Source organism: Pagrus major, chromosome 12 (assembly GCF_040436345.1).
Source record: "Pagrus major chromosome 12, Pma_NU_1.0".
Lineage (NCBI taxonomy): Eukaryota > Metazoa > Chordata > Actinopteri > Spariformes > Sparidae > Pagrus > Pagrus major.
This window is the reverse complement of record NC_133226.1, coordinates 9,394,516-9,416,254: the sequence shown is the minus strand read 5'-3', so window position 1 is coordinate 9,416,254 and position 21,739 is coordinate 9,394,516. Positions and strand designations below refer to the sequence as shown.

The following is a 21,739-nucleotide window of genomic DNA, read 5'->3' as shown; positions in this document are numbered from 1 at the left end:
TTTTTTTTTAAAAATCCTTGCTTATTTTTAAACCAATGTCAAAGCTGTGGATGCATTCTGGCTAAGATTCACCTATCTGGACAAGACGGTTAAGAGCTGAAGAAATAAAGCAGCGGATGCCAGGTTAATAGGGAGGCTCAGAGGGCAAATGTCATGCATGTCATACATGCAAGCTCTCCTGTTAAATGGAAGACATTGAGCTGCTCTTCATCTATATTATCCTATAGATGATGTTGTTTTATTATGTATGCATACATAGAAGCATACAGCTGCAATTGTATATAATTTTGTACTTGTTGTCTTTCTAAAAGACAGCCAAGTACAAAGAATGTACAGAATAATTAAATTCAGTTGTTACTACAGTTAAAATATGAGATCAGTGTTGCTCATAAGAAGAGCATCTAAATGAAACACTTTTTGAAAGTGCCCTTGTCAATGCCAGAACATTTCTTCCAAGAGCTAACCATGAGTTTGGTGTCTGCTGGGGGGGACAGCTGACATTAGAGGTTTATCTTTCCAAAGCGATAAAGTGAGAGGGTGAACGATAAACTGATTCTGTTGATATCTCTTGGAGTAAAGTGGGAGGACGACAAGATGTCAAGGTGACAGAGAAATATAGGTTAGCAAAGACTGCCACCTATCAGTTTAGTGATGCAACTGCAATTTACACCCTTTAAAAAATTATAAGGGCTCCTACTGTGTAGCAGACTTCTAAATATACAACAAAATACACCCTCTGACCACATCATTAGTAATTCATGTACAATGTAATTCAGTCCAATGCAACAGCTCTGCCAAGTCTTTTTTTTACAAAGCTTATAATGTTTCAGTTCATGTTGACACTTTGAAATGTAATAATTCTACTTGACAACACTCAAAATAATGCTACAACTATAAACTACAATTACTTAAATTAATACCTCTCTGACAGTGTCAGTCAAAAACATTATAATAAGTGCACCTAATGAAGTGGGCAGTAAGCGTATGTACAAATATTACTTCTTATCATATTCAAACATATTTGATCTCAGTATTATCATTAGGGCTGCAACTAATGATTACTTTCTTAATGCATTTCAACACGCTCTTCACAATTTCACACAGACCAAAGAGAATCTTCAGATTCCTTCTTTTGTCCAAACAGCCCAAAACCGAAACTTTTCATTTACTGAAAAAAAAGCAGCAAATCCTTATATTTAAGAAGCTGAAACCAGCAGATGTCTGAATTTTTTCCTGAAAAATGACAGAAACTATTAATCGATTAACAAAATAGTTATGAATTGATTTTCTTTTGATCGACTTATCGATTAATCGTCACTGCAGCTCTAATAATTATAAAATACAAATAGTCTTTCTTAAAATTTCAGTGACAGAGAATAAAACGTATCTGTGTTGTTGATGAGTTTTCCTGACCCTTTACTAGTGTGCCATACCAATCATTTATAGATAAAGTAAACATGGCTTATGAATATTATATGGCATAGCATAAAAAATAGGAAACAGCGAGAGCAGGAAAGGTAATAAAAAAGCCAAAGGGGATTGAGGGAAAATACTGAGGAAAATCAAGTGTAAGAGTGAAAATGAGAGTAAAATGCATGGAAACCTTCTAGATTACATGTTATAAGGGAATATGGGGCATTAGGACATGCAGAGGGCACTGAGGATTGGCCAGGGATAGAATTTCATCAAAGTTGTGTTTTACATACTCAGTGGATCGGCCCATCCGAAATAGTTGCCTGGTGAAAGTGCAGACGTTACAAGTGAGAGGTAGAGTTAGAGGAGGTAGGGGTCGTGAGAACAAAAAAAGTGTCCCTGTGCTGTAATAGTGGGAGGATCAGTGGTTCTCAGAGTGGAAAACAAACTGAAAGACTGCCAAAACAGTAAGAATAGTCAACTCAGCTCAGTTAAAGTTGTGAAAAAGACAGACTGAAGTTGTATGGTCTTCATTTTCAACTCTGATTAACAAGATTCAACTGTTACTATATTAGGCAGTAAACAAGGTCAAGGGAGAGAGAGAGAGAGAGAGGAAATAATAGCAAATCCTATGAGTTAGAAGGGTGGAGAACTGGCTCCATCTAGAGGCTGAGAGCAGTATGGGCAGGCACACTCACAGCACTGGGAAGCCACAAATGGCAGTGGGCGACTCTGAACGTCATCCTGAAGAGGGTACTACAGAGGAGAGAGAGACAAAAACAACAGCGATCAAGTGTGTTTTTATGTTGTCATGTTGTTATTAATACCACAGTAATGTAGTAGCACGGCACCATCAGCTTTCATAAAAACAAACAACATAGAGCAGTTCTGCGTCATGAGCACAAGGTCGTAAACAGGAACAAAAAAGATGAGAAAAACTTGCAATTCAATCTAATATGACATACAGAATGTTTATCATTAACACACATATGCACTCATATTCCTTCACACAAATAAAAGTAGTGAAATCCAGTTGAACTGCACTTTACCTCATCATCGATTCTCATGGTATTGATGCGTTCCAGCTTGCCTGTCCAGTATTGTGCCTCATCATCTGGGATGTCTGGAACCAAAACATACATACACTTGAACCCTTGTTTTATGCCAACGTCCTGCTCCCTCTCATTTCAAGCATCATATTCCAGGATGGCATCATAACACATTTATGACTGTTTAATTTCTCATGAGCCTCTTAGGAACGAGCAAATGAAAATATTTAGTTAGCAATGACTACAAACTGTGAAGGGATCCAAACTGTCAGGAACATTCTACATCACAGCGACAGAGATCCAGCATTCAAAGATGCTATGGGTGAGTCATGACAGTGTATACCAAACAGTTTTTAAGAGGTGGTAGAAGTAACAGTTTCTAACACAAAATTAAAAATACTAAGTGATAAATGCCAGCAGCCAGAAAACCTATTCTAAAAGATAAAGAGGCCAGAGGCACATACAACTTGAGCTACATACAGTATACTGTATGTGAGAGAAACATACAGGTGATATGAAATCAAGTCTAAATTTGGCTCACAACTGATGTATCCATAAGGAGGACAGAAGTGTTTTCCTATTTTTTTTCACCTCTTACACCATATTTATTACCTGAGACTGTATTCTTTGTCCCAGTCTGGAGTCTCCATACCAAAGCCATAAAAAATGACTCTACAAACAAACTCTCTATAGCATCATCGCAAATCATTATCAACATTGCCTTATCATTTGCAATATCATCATACAGTTTGGATGGTTTTAAAACTGACAACTGGAAAATCATTCATTTTTTATGAGGCAAGAGAAAACAAGGGACTGTACAACATACAGCACTTTTAAAATCAAACTAAAATCATATTTAAAAACTACTCAGAGTTGCACTCATTTATGTCATCAGATGTGTTGATATACAGTATTAAAGTTGCAATATGTAAGTTGACAACAAATAAACAAAAATTATCAACAGCATGTGAAGAAATTGTTTTGATGTTATGACGTCTATGTGTTGTGAAATATCGACTGAAGATAGCGTGATAACCAGCTAGCCCTAGCCAATCAAGGTTAACCAAACTATCTTCGTAATTAACAGTCAGCAACACTTAGAGGTTACTCTGTGATATGCCGCCACCTATTGGTTTAGAGTATGAATTCAACAGGTGGCCATTTCTCAGATATTGCACCTTTCACTTGTTTCTAGTGTTTTAGTGCTTTACTGACTGTATTGTTGAGTGTATTGTCAGTTTAACATTGCTTGGACAAAGTTTATCACATATTTATTCCCATTTCTTCTCATGTAGATAAAATACTTGTCACTATTTAGTTTTGCTCTGTCCCATATAAAGAAATAAATGATAAGTAAGTATCAGATCAGGTGCTCTCTCCATCCCCAGTTTCCAGGGGGATGTGCGCTGCTCTGTTGGCAGATGCACATTAAAGGCCACACACACAAAGGCCAGGGCTTCAAAGACGCACCGAGCCACAGCTTTAATGAATGGCTCTGGTGGCACAGAGAATCACGATGGCCCCATGCGACCTTGAAAGGTCTCCTCTTAAAACAGACGCTGTCTCCCACTCAGTGGACAGACACCCTGCTTTAACTTTGATGCCTTTTGATCGCAAAGCTTGAGCCCAACTGTATATGCAGCGCTGGCAATGGAGCTAGAACTACAGGAGGACCACAGGGGACATTACACCCTCCAATCTTGAAGAGCATTGTATTGTCCCCTGGGATAAATTAATTACATAAAATATATTGCAAGAGTAAACTCGTACTGTTAATCATCAGTGGGACTTTTAATATGAACATCTTTAATGATATTAATCAACCAATATCTAGGGCCTTACATACTGGATGATCAATGAAAGAGATGTATTGAGCTGGTTGAGACTTTCACTTTTGACAACATTACAGCTCTTCTGATCAATATTTTTAGATAAACAATAAATCATATTATTGATTATTATTGAACTAGCTAGCTTTTAGACTCTTGTAGCTCATTGTTTTAATGCATATTGCGTTAAAGGTGCAATATGTAAGTTTATTTTTAAGTTAAATTTTAGTTGACCACATTCAAAAAATTACTGAAATTATAAGTAGAATGTGAAGAAATAATTGTTTTGATTGGTATGATGTCTATGAACTGTTACAGAGATATCCTAGCCCATCAAGGTCCATAGCTTCTGTGCTCATGTTGCAAACAACCCTCCACCTGTGCTCCCAGCCCCCCGCCCCGATCGCTAGCTGCACAGCTTACTGAGCTAACTACCTAATGGCAGCTACAGTTAGCAGCAGTTAGCGGTTACTCTGATATGCTGCCCTCTATTGGTTTGGAGGTGGCCAATTCTTACATATTGCACCTTTAATGGTTTGGTCTCAATGCTCTCGTCAACTATGGATCCAACAGCAGGCAGCTGTTTTCAGCCAGAAAGCTCTTCGCTGTCAACAGCAGATAGAGAAGTTAGCTGGTGAAGAAAGTGGAACATCTAGCAGCTAAAGTGCCTGATATTTTTCACAATACCAGTGCTGCGGGATGTCTAAATATGTTCAGACTTTAGAAGACAATAACATATACGGGTTAGGTGTCTGTCACCGTGTTGTGGACTTTCTCTGTCCCAAAGTGGCCAGGAGAAAAAAAATCTATGCAACTTCATTTAAATATATGCAAAGGCTGCTGTGGATGATTCCAGAAAACAGTGAATAAAAGGTTAATGGAACAAAACTCTGGGATATGCAGTTTATAAAAATTCTCTTAATGACCCCTTAATCCTGTTGGCCACAATGGAACAATCTAGCAAAGACAAAATTATATTTTTGAACCTAAGTTAATAATGGAGAGCCTGCTATTGATGAGTCAGTGCCCCCAATTTATGCAGGACAGAAATGCCTCATCCCCAGCGGAACATTTGTCTTACTCTTGAAAGGACATTCAAGAGTAAGACAAATATCCAAGATGATAATCTAAGAGTGTCCTGTTTCTAGCCATTAGTTGTTGACATTAAGTGTCCTTCATAAATTGAGATAATGCTATGTATTCATAAAAAATGTGTCCTCATATTCCACCCAGGTAGAGTATGTTGTTCTATTCAAGTTGACAACACAGATCAATGAAAGTTATGCTTACATAAGACCACGGGACATGAAGACGTCATCAATCTGTTACACAGTGCCCCGGGCTGGATGGTGTAGCCTCAGAAACAGACTGCTGACATTTCAGCAGGAAACATGTGCGGCCTTTGTGTAACTCAGTGGATCAAGGTTTGATTTGCCCCGAGGAGACCAGAATCACTAACGTACTCTCTACATCACTAATGCACGCACTGTAGTCAGAGTAGGTACTTGAGATAACAGCGCTGAGAAATGTCTTACATAAGCCCCTGATGTCTTGTTTCATCGCCTTAATATGGAAGTTTAACAAGGGAAAAAAGGGACGGGTAACTCCGACATCTCACCAAAAGGCAGCTCGAAGCGAGTATCCAGAAGGACTCGATGGGGTGTTGGGTTCTTAGTGCCATATATCTCGTCCGCCTTCATCAGGACCTCTGCATCCAGAAAGATCCAGTCGCCTGAGCCCTCCTGCAAAAAGATACGTATATTAATAATATACATTGGTAAACAATTGGACCCGTAAGTCTATCTATTTTTTTAGGCTATATGACGTGTTCGTGCATGTTCTCACCTCCTCTGATTGTTGGATACTCTTTAAAGGAATCCAAGTTGTCCCCACCATGGTGTCCCAGATGAGGCCTTTGTTCCACACCTCGACAATGAGGCCGAGGTCAAGCTTGTTGATCTCACTGAGGAAAAAAACGTTATTTAGGTATAAAGTAATGTCATGCTTTAATAAAAAAAAACCTTTCCTGATAAACAGCATGGGAAATGTCAGTGGATAAAACTTGAGGCTGTATAGTTTGAACCTTTGCTATCAGAATAGAAAAAAGGCCAGGAAACTTTCTATTATGTCATCCAATTCACACTCAATGAACCAGAAACCTATACATAATTACCGGCAGGCCCTACAACTGGCTGATAACAAAGGCCACTTCCTCTTTTCGTCGTGTATTAGCTGTCATAATCCATTCAGGCCTTGTTTTGTCATTCAATGTGCTATTCAAAGGGCTCAAAAACAGCTTGATGACAGCAATAAAATGGTATATCAAATTTGAAAGGAGACCGTGACAAGAGCATTAGCATATTCTCATTTGTGGCAGTTTACAACTATCGACAGGCCAAACAAAAGGAAGATTAGAGAAAAGATAATCAAAGAGAGCTGCTAATTTAGAGAAGTGCGAGAGGGGAGCGGTGAGTATCCGGGTGTCCAGGTGCAGAGACACAGGCTTTCTAAATTGTGTGCTCATTCAAAATGGCACAGAATAAAATCTAGCAAGGGATTTAAATCAAACTGTTGCTAATTTTAACCGTGAGACATCTGTTGTTTAGGATGCTGTTTAGAGTTATCCAATCAAGTAGATCTGAGTATGATTTCATTCCTACATTTTTTATTAAAACACAAATAAACTAAGACTGTAAGTCCACTTTAGCTCTTTGACTGGAACTAACTTGCAAAGGGCCACGTATGCACTCATCTCAGTGGCAAGTCTCTCCCTGATCAATTGATAATTCCACATCACTTAAAAAAACACCAAAAGCTATTCAGAAAAGCATTAAGATTGATCAGAGACTCTTGTGGTAGTGCAAACAAACATGACTAATTTCAGTGCTAAAGCAACCAGATAGATATACAGTGGATACAGAAACATTGACCAGAAATATTCTAATAAAAGCTTAACATTTTATCTACTTTGATCGTAGTGGTGGGTTTTTTTTAAAAATTACATTAACAATACAGGAATAGACTATTATATGAGAGGATTGATACCGCTATCATATCTGTATGGTACCAGCTCTGTCCAAAGGTAACAAAATTTGCCTGCATATTACACATTACCTAAAATCGAAAACAAGTTCTGGTTTATTGGTTTGTAAACTGTTGTTATGTGTTGCTGCTTCATGCCGGACTGGCAGAAGTCCCTGCTCCCGGCCAAGCAATTCTGGCCCACCATGACCCACCAAAAAAAAAGAGCACAACTTGTACTTTTTACACTTTTTTGTACAGATTACACACAAGCATATGATTTATAATGGTATATCTTTTAAATGTTGCTGGTAGGGAGATTTTTGAACTTTTGAACGAGCCGTTACCAGTTGATTTCAGTCTTTGTGCTAAGCTAAGCTAACCAGCTGCTGGAGGTAGCTTCGTATTTGCTGTGAAGACACGAGGGTGGTGCGATCATCTCATCTATCTCTAAGAAAGAAAGAAAGTCAATAAACAAATTTTCAGAAAATGTCAAACTAGACCTAATTAACTTGAAAATCTTTCAAGCAATCTGAAAACCCAGCAGTATAAGCTGCAAGTCACCTGCTGTTCGGAAAATTTGAATCCCTTTTATTAGATATGACTTCAGCTGAGTCATCATCTCCGAGCATTAACTGAACATATCTTGTTTTAACAGGTGGTGCTGAGCATTTGCTGGAAACGCTGATGTTTTATGTTGAATAAAACCTAGCCAACACATCATTAATGGACAGTAGAAGGATGAAGGTCTGGAAAAACAAACACTGTTGCAATGAGGGAGTTCACAAAAGACAAACAATGACACACATGCAACAACGTGCAGGCTCTCTCGTCACCATAGATACCTTTCACAGGGAAAGTAAAATGAGGAAATTAAACGAATGAATTACGAGGAGGAAATGAACAGCAGCTGGTTATCGGGATATTTTCCTAGAAAGAGTTGCATGGCCTGAAAAACAGACACCTTTTTTAAAGCTCTAGGCACCAGGTAGGAACAAGGGTGTAAAATGACACAAAATACAGCTCAGATCGGGTTTCAGAGCTCCTGGACCTTTTCTTCTTTTGATCTGTTTTGAAATGTACCTTTATGAAAGAGCTTTGACACCACAAAGACAGTTTCTCATAGATTTTTTAGTTTTTTAAGATAAACATCCAAGAATGTCTTGTGAAGGGTATTATATTACGGCTGTTGAATTTCACCAAACACCTAAAACCTTGTGCTCTCAGTGCTGCAAGGTAACCTAGTTTCCATGATAATACAGGACACAAAGCATAAAGAAAACAAGTCGAGCACACCAGTTGTTTTTATTTACCGTCTAGTATAGTATGAAGTAGGGATGTGAACAATTAGCCAACTAGATTAAGCGTTGCTAACCTTGATAGTCGTTTCCAAAAATACTAGTCGGTTAAACTTATTATTTTATCAAGGTACAAATTTAAATTACAAAGACAGAATTGTCATTGAAATTGTTTTCTCTCTGTGTTCTCTCTCCTGTTCAAATGCTGCTTCATAAAAAATGAACATCCTTTACTGATGTAAAAAAAGCTGGTTACCTTTGGCATTTAAGATGACACACAATATTTTTCTCTGACAATGTTCAACCATATAGATTAAATTGGGCTTAGTTTTTGATAGCAACAGTAGCTAAAGTTAGTTCAAAGATGGAGTCCGCTAACATAAATTAACGACCAGCTTCAATCACAACACAGACGTTCCACAGAGCCCCTTAAAGGGAAATTAGTCATTAGGAACATACCTAGTGTAGAGAGCTTGCACTTCATGGTTTGATGTACTCTATAAAGGTCCACTACGGACTTTAATCACTGACTATGGTCAATGATAAAGTAAATCAAATAGAAATAGTTCAATAAATCGTGAAGCATGACCCCAGTGTTTCTGTGTTTAATAACTTACAACATGAAATCCTGTTCCCAGCATGGCTGGTCCCCCCGCACAGTGATAGTTGTGCTTTTGACATTCTGCACCTTCAGCGTGACGTAGGTGTTGAACTTGTCTGAAACAAAGGAATAGGAAGATTATAGTTTAATTATAGTGAGGTGGTAGCAAAACACAGAGCATTTGGAGGAGCTTGTATTACAGAGAGAATTATGTATGACTAATACTACTAAGAGTAAATGAATGGTAAAGAAGATTAATGCTGCGTGAACATATCTACAACAATCTGCAGGGTCCAAATACACACATTAGCCAGCATTATGAAAAGAAATGCTCATAAAACAGACAGACAGTAGCTCAGATGTTCAAACTGATACAGGTGATACCAACCAGGCCAGTTAGACAGAGTTGCTTTGCATGGGTGAAAAAGACATCAGGAGCTCGAGCAAGAGTGAAAGTCTCCGCCCCACCACTATGTCAAGCCAAGCCAAGCAAGGTCAGGCCAAGGCAGGGCAGCAAACTGACCCTGTTAATCTCCAAAGAGAGCCAACCCAACGCAGGACATACAAGTACAGGATCCAACTGCCTGTTATTGCTCTCCTGTACTGAGTTACAGCTTAAAACTAATCTTAATAATTACCCTCTAAACATACAGTATGTAACAGACAAAGCACGTCTGCTGATGATCTAATGACGTGGAAGTCACTCCTGACCTGTTACGACTGCAGAAAAGGTCTCTGTCAGCCCCGATACCATCAAGACTAGCTAGTTATTATCTAGATATTCAGTCAGGTAAAAAGGGAAGGCAGCCTTTGCAAACAGTGTGATCTACATCAAAGCCAATGACAGCTGGCCATTTTCGTAGTAAATAATCACTCCTGGAACTCATTTGAAACTAGCAGTAGATGGGTTCAAGTATGTTAGTCCGTCAATCTGTCAGTCTGTGCAGACAACTTTCACACCCAGTGATCTCAGTCAGCCAGTAGTGCCGGACAGTTGAGCCACAGTGACCGTCTGCACCAGCTGTCAGTACAGGGCAGGCTGATGGGCGAGGTGGGGGGGTCAGAGGGGGATTAGACAGCCCGTGACACAACAACCACTTTTCATTTCCCTCAGTAGGGCAAGGGAGCATCAACACGTGCCTGCTGATGTGCTGAGTGTCAATGCGGTAGTTACTAGCCCTGCACCGACGGTGGTCTTCTGTGACTTGGCATAAATCCGACCCCCCACCTGAGCAGCTGGAGGAAGAGCTTAGATTGAAACACTAGCCCCTTTTAGTTAGAAAATGTGCCACATTTGCAGCCAGGTAAAAGCTGTTATCTGCCATCTTGTCTATGTGAAAAGGAGGTGTAATATTCCTCCTTTTCAAAAAAGCCACCACTGGGGTAGGCGTAAACATGTGATGTGACGTGAAGCACGAAGTTGGGCGTGAACAGAGACGAGTGATCTGGTTATTGACGATTCTCTCGGCTGTGATGGTTAGCATCTCCCGGATCTCAGCGGCTTTCCAGTTGCTCATCTTGACGTCTGCGGATGAAGTGATGAACTGACTGCTGTGATCAACTTTTTCCTGCTTTTAAAACTCCCGGCTGTGAGTTGCACAACAGTGCACGCCATCACTTTTTTAAACCAACACTATGAAAATGAAACCACGTTGGCCTCCATGACCCACATAAAGCACACTCACATACGCTGTTTAGTGTATGGGAAATACAAGCAAGGCATCAGCTGCTCCTTTATAGACCGATCACCTGACCACACTAAACAAAGATTTTCCTAGTTACCCCGGCAACAGACTGAAACATTTACTCTGCACATAGCCGTTAACACAGCAGCCAGATAAGTAAAAGCAACTCTTGACACAATGAGACAATATACAGTTGACACAGTTGGATTCTTACATTCCACTGACGCACAGTGTAAATAAAGATTAAATTAGGCCCCACAACAAAAAGCTGGACTAAAAGCACCCAGTGATCCCCCATGACCTAACACTGTTTGAAAGCATCGTCCATCCCACAAGTAGCAAGAGTGACAGGACACAGACCTCATTAGTGTCTCGAGAGGACAGTAACAACAAAACACAGGCTTTATTACAAAAGGAGCCTGGGGGGTGCTCAAGCCTTTCCCTAATTAGATAGTCCATGCCGCCTTGTGCCACATTTGGGTCGGCTCCCATGAATAGAAGAAGATGAGATAAGGGAAGAGGATGTATGGATTAGATAAGAGCCACTTAGTCGTTGTGGGCCTTTTACAGCAGGTGCTGTTCACTATGGCTGATAGAATCTGGGCTGTTGAGGAGGAAGCAGCAATAACTGCCAGGAAAAGCACAAACTATATGCCTGCATGCTGAAGCCTGACCTATACTGGATTCATCAGGATGATGCCAATATTGACGTTTTTTCACCTAACAGTTACACCAATCATGTTTCATATAGAGTTGCAATAGGGGTCGTATTATCGATGGTGGTTTAAATTAAATAATACTAGGAACTTTCTAAAGCAGCAAACTTCCCTGGAAACGCTTTTATTGTGTATAATGAGGGTGGCTGCGATGACAACATTTTCCCAATTGCTAATTAGCTTGTGACAATACTGATGTTAACGATTACGCTGGGCTTTTGACAAGAAAATACTCACTGTCTGTATAGGAACTATATTAATTTACTGCTAATGAACACAGAACATTTCCTACTGCTGCAGCTTCACATTAAGCATAAGCACAAAGCATTTAACTGGTGAAAAACGAGTTGACTTTTATCACGAAGTAGGCTAGTCACAGGAAATGCAATGTGTTCAGTGAGTTTATCATTCATCAAAATGCAGCAAAACAACCATCATTTTGGGCATTTATTGACAGCGGATCAGTTTGAAATATGTCCAGGAGTAGTTTTATACAGTCCGTGGGAGTAATGGAACAAGGAGCAGCCTTAGTTTGCTGTTGGATGAAGAGCTGCAGGCAACAGGATGCACAACTCCAGCTTCTCAGTGAGGTTAACAACTCCTTTTCCCTCATTAATGTTAGCACGTTCCCTATTCACATTGGGTTTAAATCCAAAATATTGCCCAATAGGTTCTTTTTGCTTTAAAAGCAAATCCTCCACTATCATATTGTTGGTCAATTCTTCTTACTCTCCACAGATTATAAGTGAAATCTGACTCTTGCTACTCAGTGCTGAAACTCACTTTCTGTTATAATTGTAGCATTGTCCGGCTACATATTGATTTAAAAAGCAAAAAAGCAAAACAATGGGTGGGGCAGGGTGCAGGTAATGTAATCGGTGTATGACCAAACACTGTGTAACATTGGTAACACCAAATACTGCAAGCCTAGTGTGTAACATGAAGGTCGAAAACATATGGTCACAATTCTTTATTAACCAAATTTTAAAAAGGACCATTATCAAAAAAACTGTGTTTCCATTATGTCAAAATGACATTTAACTCTCAAATTTAAGTTGTCTGCCTCAAATGCAGCCTTCACAACTGCAGCCTTTACAACTGCAAATTCTGTCCCTGAGAATCCTATTTTGTGTATGTGTGTGTGTGACATACATACTAATATAGTCATGAAAATGCAACATTGACTGATATTATCGGCCCTGCCAATATCCTGGCCAGGGAACAGAGCACACACAAACACACGCAAACTGCGCAAATGCACCAGTGCACGCACAGTGACATAGTGAAAGCACACCAAGCACACCAGTCTGTGGTGTTAAGAGTAGGGACTGGTTGAGGTGAATTGTGGGAGAATGTCAGCTACGTGTCCTGTCCATGTTTTGAAAAGTCTTCACTGCTCCTGCCTGTGAACCACCCACTCATCCCCGAGCCCCTCAGTCAAGTGTCTTCATCCATTATTGATTGATGAGTTTTTTCAATAAATTAGTCAGAGAAACTCAGGCAGTTGGAAGGCTGACATTTCAAATTCAGACCGCTCATCAATATTGCATGCAACAGAAGAAATAAATCTATTGGTGCTGCGACCACCTCATGAGAAGCTTTTCAATGTACATTACAAAGAGTTCTGAACTGAATATAATGTCAACAGTATATCTTGGTTGCCTATTCCCATTACACAGCAAAATATTGTTGAGAAAGAAACCTTTTTTGGAATTCTTACATCTAGACAGAAAATGTGTGAGACTGAACACACACACACAAACCCAGCAATACACAACCCTTATCAAGCCCCGGTTTCCTGTGGCAATCAGTGGAACGTCAGACAGCTAGCCACTGGCCAATCCAAGGTCACCTTCAGTTCTACGTGTACAGTGTTCTCCACAAACAACTTAATAAGGGTTCCAAGGAAGGAAAAGAGATACCTGTCTGAAGGTGTGGTGAGAGTACTATGCAAACACACATCCCAGACCAGCCTTCAGTAAACTTTGAAGGCTCTTCCAATAAATCACATGTCACATGTAACAACCTTATGATAAGTTGATGAAGGTTCTCAGTCATCCAGGTTATGGTAATTCTAAGTGCTGTATCGTAGGCAACTGGACTCTGTCAGAGTTTAAAAGCCTGCAACTCCCCTCAAAAAAGGCTTTTAAACTCTGTCACCTAACACAGTTCCTAACAGAAACTGTGCCTTCCCAGAATTCCCACAAGTATGGTGACATAAGAGCCAAAAAATGACATCAAATGCTGGAATCTGATTTCAACATGCCTAAAAAGAAGATTAAGTGCAGATTTACATGGCAGAATATGCAGCTTTGATGCACGATCGATTGTTCTGGCAGCATAACAAGACAGTAAGCAATTTCAGTACCCATAGGCCTGTTGTAGCAAGAACTGTCATCTCCAGGCGTAACATGGCCTGAGGATCGGACTGGGTATCATTCAAACATTTTCGGTAACAGCACCAGGACCAATACTTTGACTTCAATACCAGTTCTTCAACAATATTTTTTTCAAGCTCTTGATTTCATCTTAGATATTTTTTTACACCTATGCGATCTGAAAATACAACATTAGCATTATTAGATCTTGGTATGAGCTAGCTGTATGCTTATTGGCTCACTGACACTGATGAGATTTACTCCTTAAATATCAAAATGTGTTACAAATGTCAAGGCATTTTTCAATGCTTGATTCTATCGAAGCAATTTGTTTGGTGAGAGAGAATAATACAATTTTGAGACAAAAAATGTGTTTTCAGGATCAAATTCAATATCGTCATCAAAAGTTTTCATCATGCCAATTATTTACTTCCCCTTTTCTTTATTTTGCAGAGGTATGTTAGCTAAGCTGTCGTTGCCTCAGGTGTTTGGCACACCTGTTATGTTTGGAAGAGCAGATTTTAGCTTCCTTGAAAGACCTGATGGAGCAGGTCGCTACTAATAGGTCTGAAATATCAATGTCACCATATTAATAAGAATACTCACAATATGGATGAATATGATGATATGGTAAAAGTATGTTAAACAAAACAGCAGATGATTTCTGCAGTGAGCTGCGAACAACCCTTTCCTGACAACACCTTATAATGTAAATGCCAATATGGCAAGTTTTTCCTCACTCGAATCGAGGGTCTAAGGCAGAGGGTGTCGTTCACTGTACAGGTTTGTAAAGCCAACTGAGGCTATTTGATTGTGATTTTGGGCTATATAAATAAAATTGATTTGATTTGAATTGATGTAGCATGTTATTCGTCAGCCATTAAAAAAATGCTCTGATAGATGTTAAAATAAAAGCACTGAAACAAGGCAGCCCCAGAATGAATAAAACAAATGAATATTTACAGTATGAACATAACCTTTGGTGATCTAAATCTAATGCAGGAGTCTGCTTGACAAATCCCTCTTTGCCCTGTAGCCAAAAAAGTGACTGATGTTTACATTTCGCCTGAGGGAGACGACTGGCTTAACTGAATTATCCCTGATGTTTGCTCTGGGGCAGGTGTCACATGTGTTGTGGGCCAGGGGAGGGAGGAGGGCACAGACAGACAACATAGGCTGACAATCTAAAACCAATATCTTGGTGCAGCAAAGCTGCTTGTGACACAATGCAGACACTTAAAAAAATACCAAAGGGGATGGACTAAGAATAATACATGCTGAACAAATGTAGAGACCTGCCGTTTAATTAACTTTAGCAATTATCCTCAACGAACATGGGGTCAGTTGAGGACTGAGAGTGTAAAATGTCACCTGTACATCCAAAGCCGCAGTGACTTTCTGCCATGACTGCTGCCTGCTCACGCCAGAAACGTCACAAAGCTTAAAGGGAGGCGTGAGCCTGAACACTAGAGGGATATGTTTAGGTGGAGGAGGTGGGGATTTGGACTTAACGGCCACCGATCTAAGCTCACCTGAGCACCGCCTGGCATGGAAGGACACAGGATTACATAATGCAAAATCAACCCTAGCTTTCAGTGACTTGCCAGAATTTGGCTGATTAACCTTCATGAGAAGATGAGTGCTTGCATCGACTTTCCAAAACACTGGATGAGAGAGTAGTAGATTATGATCATAAACTATGTCATTACACATATGTCTTAAAACATTAACTAAAAGTCCCATAGGAGCCATAGAGTATGCTCTATGAATGAAGAAAATGAGAACATGATCTGCAGCTTCATGGCCTCCTGTTCTTCAAAATTCAATGAGGACTGTGGCAGTGTCTGTGTTAAAGCTGTGAAACATTTGGACGATGGCGGAGTGATCAGACTGAATAAATGCACTTTATTTTTACAATGTCACAGGTGAAATTCGCTTTTTCACATGTGAAAATCACAATGTCACATGTGAATTGAGTATTTCACATGTGACCCAAAAGAAAAGACGATAATGTCACATGTGAACTGGACATTTTCACAACTGACTGGCATTTTTCTCATTTGAATTAACATTTCCACATGTGAAATTTACATTTTTTACATGCATGAAAATGTCCACATGCAGGAAATTTACATTTTTCACATGTGAATTACCTACATTCACATGTGATTGGCTTTTACATATGCAGATTAGAAGTTGCACGTGTGGAGACAACATAACAGATGAAGTTGTCAGCTTTCACAAATAAGTATATAATACTTTTTCAATGATGCGCAGCTGCTGAAAGAAACTGATGCGTTTGAGCTCTTGGCCTTCGCTGACGACGACCTACGAGTTACACAGCAACACTGAGGAAGGCCAAGGGCTGAAACACATATTTCTTTCTGCTGCTGTGCATTATTATTATTATTATTATTATCATTATCATTATCATTATCATTATAGGTATAATATACTCATACTCAAGTGCTGACAAATTTATTTTGTGATTTTTATGTCAGAACACAATACACTCTTGGAGACTTAGAGTAAATCACGCCAGTTCTTCTTGTTTGATTTATGTGTGGAAATAAAACATGGCACATGAATGTGAAATAAAATGTTAACATGTCAAAATAAAATGTAAAATTTGTCATTTATGCAAGTGATTGTAGTTACCAACATGTAAAACATTTGTCCAAAAAATGTTTTCAGGTCACATGTGTGCTCTTCACATGTTGGTGGTTAACATTTGGTTTTCAGATGTCGCTGTTAATATAACTGTGAATATAACAGGACTCACCTGGAGGTCCTTGAAGTTTGGCTTTTTTCACTGTAACACAAAACAAACAAAAAATGATTAGGTTGACTGTAAAACATATTTAAGTCATTGTATTTGCAATCTACTGAAATACAAACTATTTCTTCAGCTGGACTTAATAAGACAATGAAAATAAAACAATCAAATAAGATGGTGAGTACACAGGTGGACCAGTAGGGAAAAACAAGTCAGACATGGAAACATATCAAGGCATGAGTAATGAAGAATGGACAGGATCTCATGTTATTGAAGCCTGACAGATTCATTTATATGCAGACAGAGAGCCACGGGTTGATGACTCGTGACAGCTGAATCACACAAACACATTGACGGCCTCATGTTGTCAACCATGAGAGCAGGAACACTGCATGTGCAGCTCGATCAAAATAGATGAGCTGATTGTTTTGGTGGGTCAAAATGTTATTAAAAAAACAAAAAATTGTCAACTTGCCTGACTGTTGAGAACAAAAACTCACAAGTTGACTAATTCCATTTCCATATTATTTTCTTACTTTCTTACCTTGACTATCACTGAAAAACTCATCTTTATATAATCTCCTGATACACAATCCATTCTTAAGCAAAGAAGAAACCCCTGGAACAATAATCCTGACCTCCCTAAGAGCTTAGAAATGTAATAATTAGATTTTACTGACCATCTTGATTCTCCATCGAGTTTGCTTATTTGTTTTCAGGTGTAAATATTATTAATATCTTCCCTAAAAATGGCTTTGGGAAGTTCATATTCACAGAAAGAGACACGTGACAGCTCAGGTACACCAAAGTAATACTTAAAATTATAGACTGTGTAATGTTATATTTGTGATACATTATAAATATATAATATGAACAATTTATAAGAGCTGACAAAAAATAACTTTTATTTGATAGCAGAATACAAACTTTAATATAATCAAGAAGCATAAGCCTAGACAGCTGTATCCCAAAACACAACAGCTGGTAAATAAACAGAAAAAACAATGGCAAAAGTGGACTGGGGCAGATGGGTATTAAGATGACAAAATAGATGAATAAATAAATAAATAAAAATATCTGGCACCAGCAGCCATTTCCTAAAACCTCAATAAAACTTATTTAAGGTGGGGGGGAAATGCATGCTGGAGTGTTATGATTTATTTTTAGCTCTATCATCTCCAGCCCCTTGATGCATCCATACAATAACGTTTATAGGATTGTGAAGCGCTTTGGAGGGGATTAATTGTGATTGCTGTGGTAGGGTTATGTGTTCAGGCATGTAACCTACTAAACCTCTGGAGCCTGAGATGGCAGATGGGCAGGACGGGATGATGGAGGCACAAATGACGCTTTCATATTTTCATGGAAAATCCCTATCTTCCCTCTATGCTGGAGAAATAATTTCATTTGTTTTCCATTCTGTCTGAAACCTCACTCTTGATCATGTGAATAAAACCACAACAGTGATTCCCTGATGTTATAATTTTAACAACAAAAATCAAGGATTACAATTCAGAAAAACTGGTGTGTTGTCATTCAGGATAACAATGGGGGGGGGGGGGAAAGCATACTTTGTTATCAGAAAGGAGAGAAGAAAAAAAAAACAACTCGTCACTACTTCCAAAGTGTTTCCTGTCTTGCACATACCTCTCTGTGAGGCGGAAAGGGAGCAGTGGAAAAGTGGAGAGAAAGCAGAAGTGTGATTTTTTTCTTTTCTTTCCACTGAGGCTTTGTCACAGGGGCAAATGAGCTGGCACAGTGGCCTTTTGTACTAATTTGCATGATGTTATTTAGGGCTGTGGTACACAGGACTGACGGCCATAAACCAAGGGCCCATTATGGTGGAAACTGATGTTTATCATTTACTCTCCAGGGCACGTCATGGCTTTAAAGGCCATTTAGCTTACTATTTGGAAGGGCTAGTTGCACAGATACCCCATCAACCTGTGTTTTCTTGCTTTTTTCTTACTGCACCAGTATGCTTAGTTTCTTCAAGGAGCGTGTTTTGGTCAGAGTTGATTCTGGTGTACTCTTTGATGGCTCAACTTTAGATGTGTATCGAACAACATCAGTTCATTAATAGGCTTTAAGATAAAAACGACAGACAGACATTTTGACTTGTCAAAGCAGGAGAAGCACAGGTGTGACCAATAACGTTAACAATGGCTCCATTCTATTAAGTGTCCCGGTAAGCCATGTCAGTGAGTGTACTATACCAGAGCCCTGGACCTGACTCACCTAATTAGACTGCAGCCATCATTAATGTTAGAAATTCCACCTGTGATTTTCCTGCTTTGACAAGTCAAAATGTCTGCCATGAAAAGCCTATTGTGCATTCTGGCTCACCTACTGCAACACTTGAATGGAGTCATTAATGTTATTACTAACACCTGTACTTCTACCACTAGGTCGAACATACTGTGGAGTCACGCAGGTAATGACATTACTCTACCAGAGGGACAAATACAAATTCATATAAGATCACATGAAGCTCTACTTCGAATTTTTAACTAAGAAGCTGACAGTGCAACTTTTCAGTACAGTATAATAAAGGATTTTGCCATTTTCACCACAACTATTTATGCCTTTGTATTTGTTAGTTAGCCACCTGGCTGAGGTTTGCGACTGTATTTCATGGTGGGATAAACATCTCAGAAAATATCAGGGTATCACAGTATATGGTTTTACTAACGTTTAATATCATGTGCATTATTATGTTGAATATCAGTTGCAATATTTCTTCTTACTTCTTTTTTACTACCTTAAATATCACTGCCAATTTTACTTTCAATAGTCAATACTACTACTATTTTAGTTCATTTTTAGTTTACTCTTGTACTTCACTTGTCTTACCTCTATTGTTATTCTATTAGGCACTGGTTTTTGCATTTAACTCCTGAAACGCTTTATATTTTGTATTTTTCACTAGCATTTAATACTCTTTATTGTCCTAACTGGGCCCAGTGTGTGACCCTGACCCGGGGAACCTACTGGTTGCTACTGGTGGTTACTGGTTTTTCTATTGTACTGTACATTTTTGCAGCAATCTCTGGCACAACAATTTCCTTCGGGATTAATACAGTTCTATCTTATTTTTCTCAAAAGTATTATCAGTTACAGTGACCATTAACAGAATGAAAAGGGTTTGAAGGAGGTTGAACGAATCCCTTCTTGTAATTTCACAAAATATTATGTCCTAACAACATGAAACTTATATTTACTTAATATTAACTTTTTTATTTTTCTAATATAGGTAGAACTCAATATAGTAAATAATCAAATATACACGGTATGATAATTGTCAATTTTCATGCCACAGTGTACTGCTGCCCTACATCTGACTACTTTAATCAACTGGACTCTTGACTGGCTTTTGTGCACTTTAACTAATGCTTAATTAAGCTCCATGGATTTTCTCACATTTGGGCAACTTAAGAATCACATGGTATCTATTTGCTACAATATGCATACAGATATACTTTTTAAGAAGGCTGGACCATTCATCATAAGTCTGGCACTTGCAAGAGGCAACACACACATATTTTCTTTTTCAGTTTATGCATTAAATATGCATCCGTATATACCGATTCTTTGTCAAATAACAAGAGGCTTTTGGGGCTGTTTGAATTATTTATCATTTGTTTATATGTTTAAAGTATACTGTATTCATGACTAACAAAGGAACAAATACGGTTGTAGATCAGAAAAAAAACAAACACCGTAAGTTCTTATTCAGTAAGAGTATAATGGTCAAAAAAGTCTGCTAATGTTCTTCGTCAGGATTTTGTGTGGTTTGGGCCCTTAAGGACGCCAACATAAAAGAGTGGATGTTCCAAAATAAAAGGAAATCATCAGAGGAGGGTCAGGCAGAGAAGCAGGAAAAGTAGGACCAGGAAGTGACACCAGAATCCACTGCTACTGCAGGCGGTGGTGCACTTCCGCTTCATGCTGGCTGTTGGATCTGGTCAGGTGGGGCCAGTGTAAGAGGGAGAGAGAGAGGGAGAGCAACAGATGGCCAGGGGATTACTCCCTCAATCTCTAAGCGCTCTCTCTCCGTCTCTCTTTCCCTCATAATTCCACTACTCTGCTGCTCGCTACGCTCAGCCACTCAGCCTGCAGTTCTGTCTGTTTTAGTCCTGCAGGGCCTCTGTTTCTCATTCTTTACCATTTTCTTGTACAATCTCCTCACCTACTAAGTCAGCTACAGGGTCAAGTAAGCAGGCTCCAAGCAGACGGTAGCTGTGTGGTTGTCTTTATAACTGTGGTCTCAACATTCGAATGACCAGAGTGTGTGCCGTGACAAAGAACTGCTATATCACTGTTTTCAATGGAGGAGTAAAACAAATCTGAACTTACAATATGTCGACAGATGATTCAGCGAACAAAAGACGCTATCATGCATGAAACAAACTCGACACCTGTTCAGTCGGTAATAACACAGGATGCATAGAGCCAATTCACCAGTCTCAAACAATCTCAATGTGATTTGGTTAATCTGTGACAAAAGCTTCACAAATATTTGGATTGGCTGCTTTTGTCCGTTATTGTTACCTAATATCAAGTCTGTCAAATGCATTCCTTAATGTAAATTAAAGATTAACCTTCCTGGCTCTTCAATCCTGGTCCTCAGGGCCCCCTGCCCTGCATGTTTTCGATGTTTCCCTGCCCCACCACACCCGATTCAAATGAGGGTTTGCTATAAAGCTCTGCTAAAATTAATTTGAATCGGGACAGGGGTCCCAGAGCGCCAGGACATAAGAACACTAGAAAATCTCATTGCTTTACACAAAGTGTGTAATTTTTGCCACTATGGGGTCCCTGAGTCAAAGCAATGAAAACAGAAGACTTAGACTGATGAAGTGGCGTGGCATTTAAGGGTGTAGCCATCCATCAATCTGGATTGATATGTTCAGTCAATGGTCACGATCCAATATCATCAATGTAAGATGACAAGATGGATCCACAAATTC

The 21,739-nt window shown here is 39.2% G+C and overlaps 1 protein-coding gene across 1 annotated transcript in view; it reads right to left on the bottom strand.

The window, feature by feature from the left end:
* The window catches only part of LOC141005731 (protein unc-13 homolog B-like), a 69,986-nt gene that overhangs the window by 43,568 nt on the left and 4,679 nt on the right, over positions 1–21,739 (bottom strand). Inside the window, exons 2-7 of the mRNA XM_073477721.1 lie at positions 16,776–16,805; positions 9,231–9,330; positions 6,140–6,257; positions 5,913–6,036; positions 2,463–2,536; positions 2,112–2,169 (exon numbers count right to left, since the gene is read on the bottom strand). Of these exons, the coding sequence (XP_073333822.1) occupies positions 2,112–2,169; positions 2,463–2,536; positions 5,913–6,036; positions 6,140–6,257; positions 9,231–9,330; positions 16,776–16,805 (504 nt within the window). The remainder of the gene's footprint in view (positions 1–2,111; positions 2,170–2,462; positions 2,537–5,912; positions 6,037–6,139; positions 6,258–9,230; positions 9,331–16,775; positions 16,806–21,739) is intronic.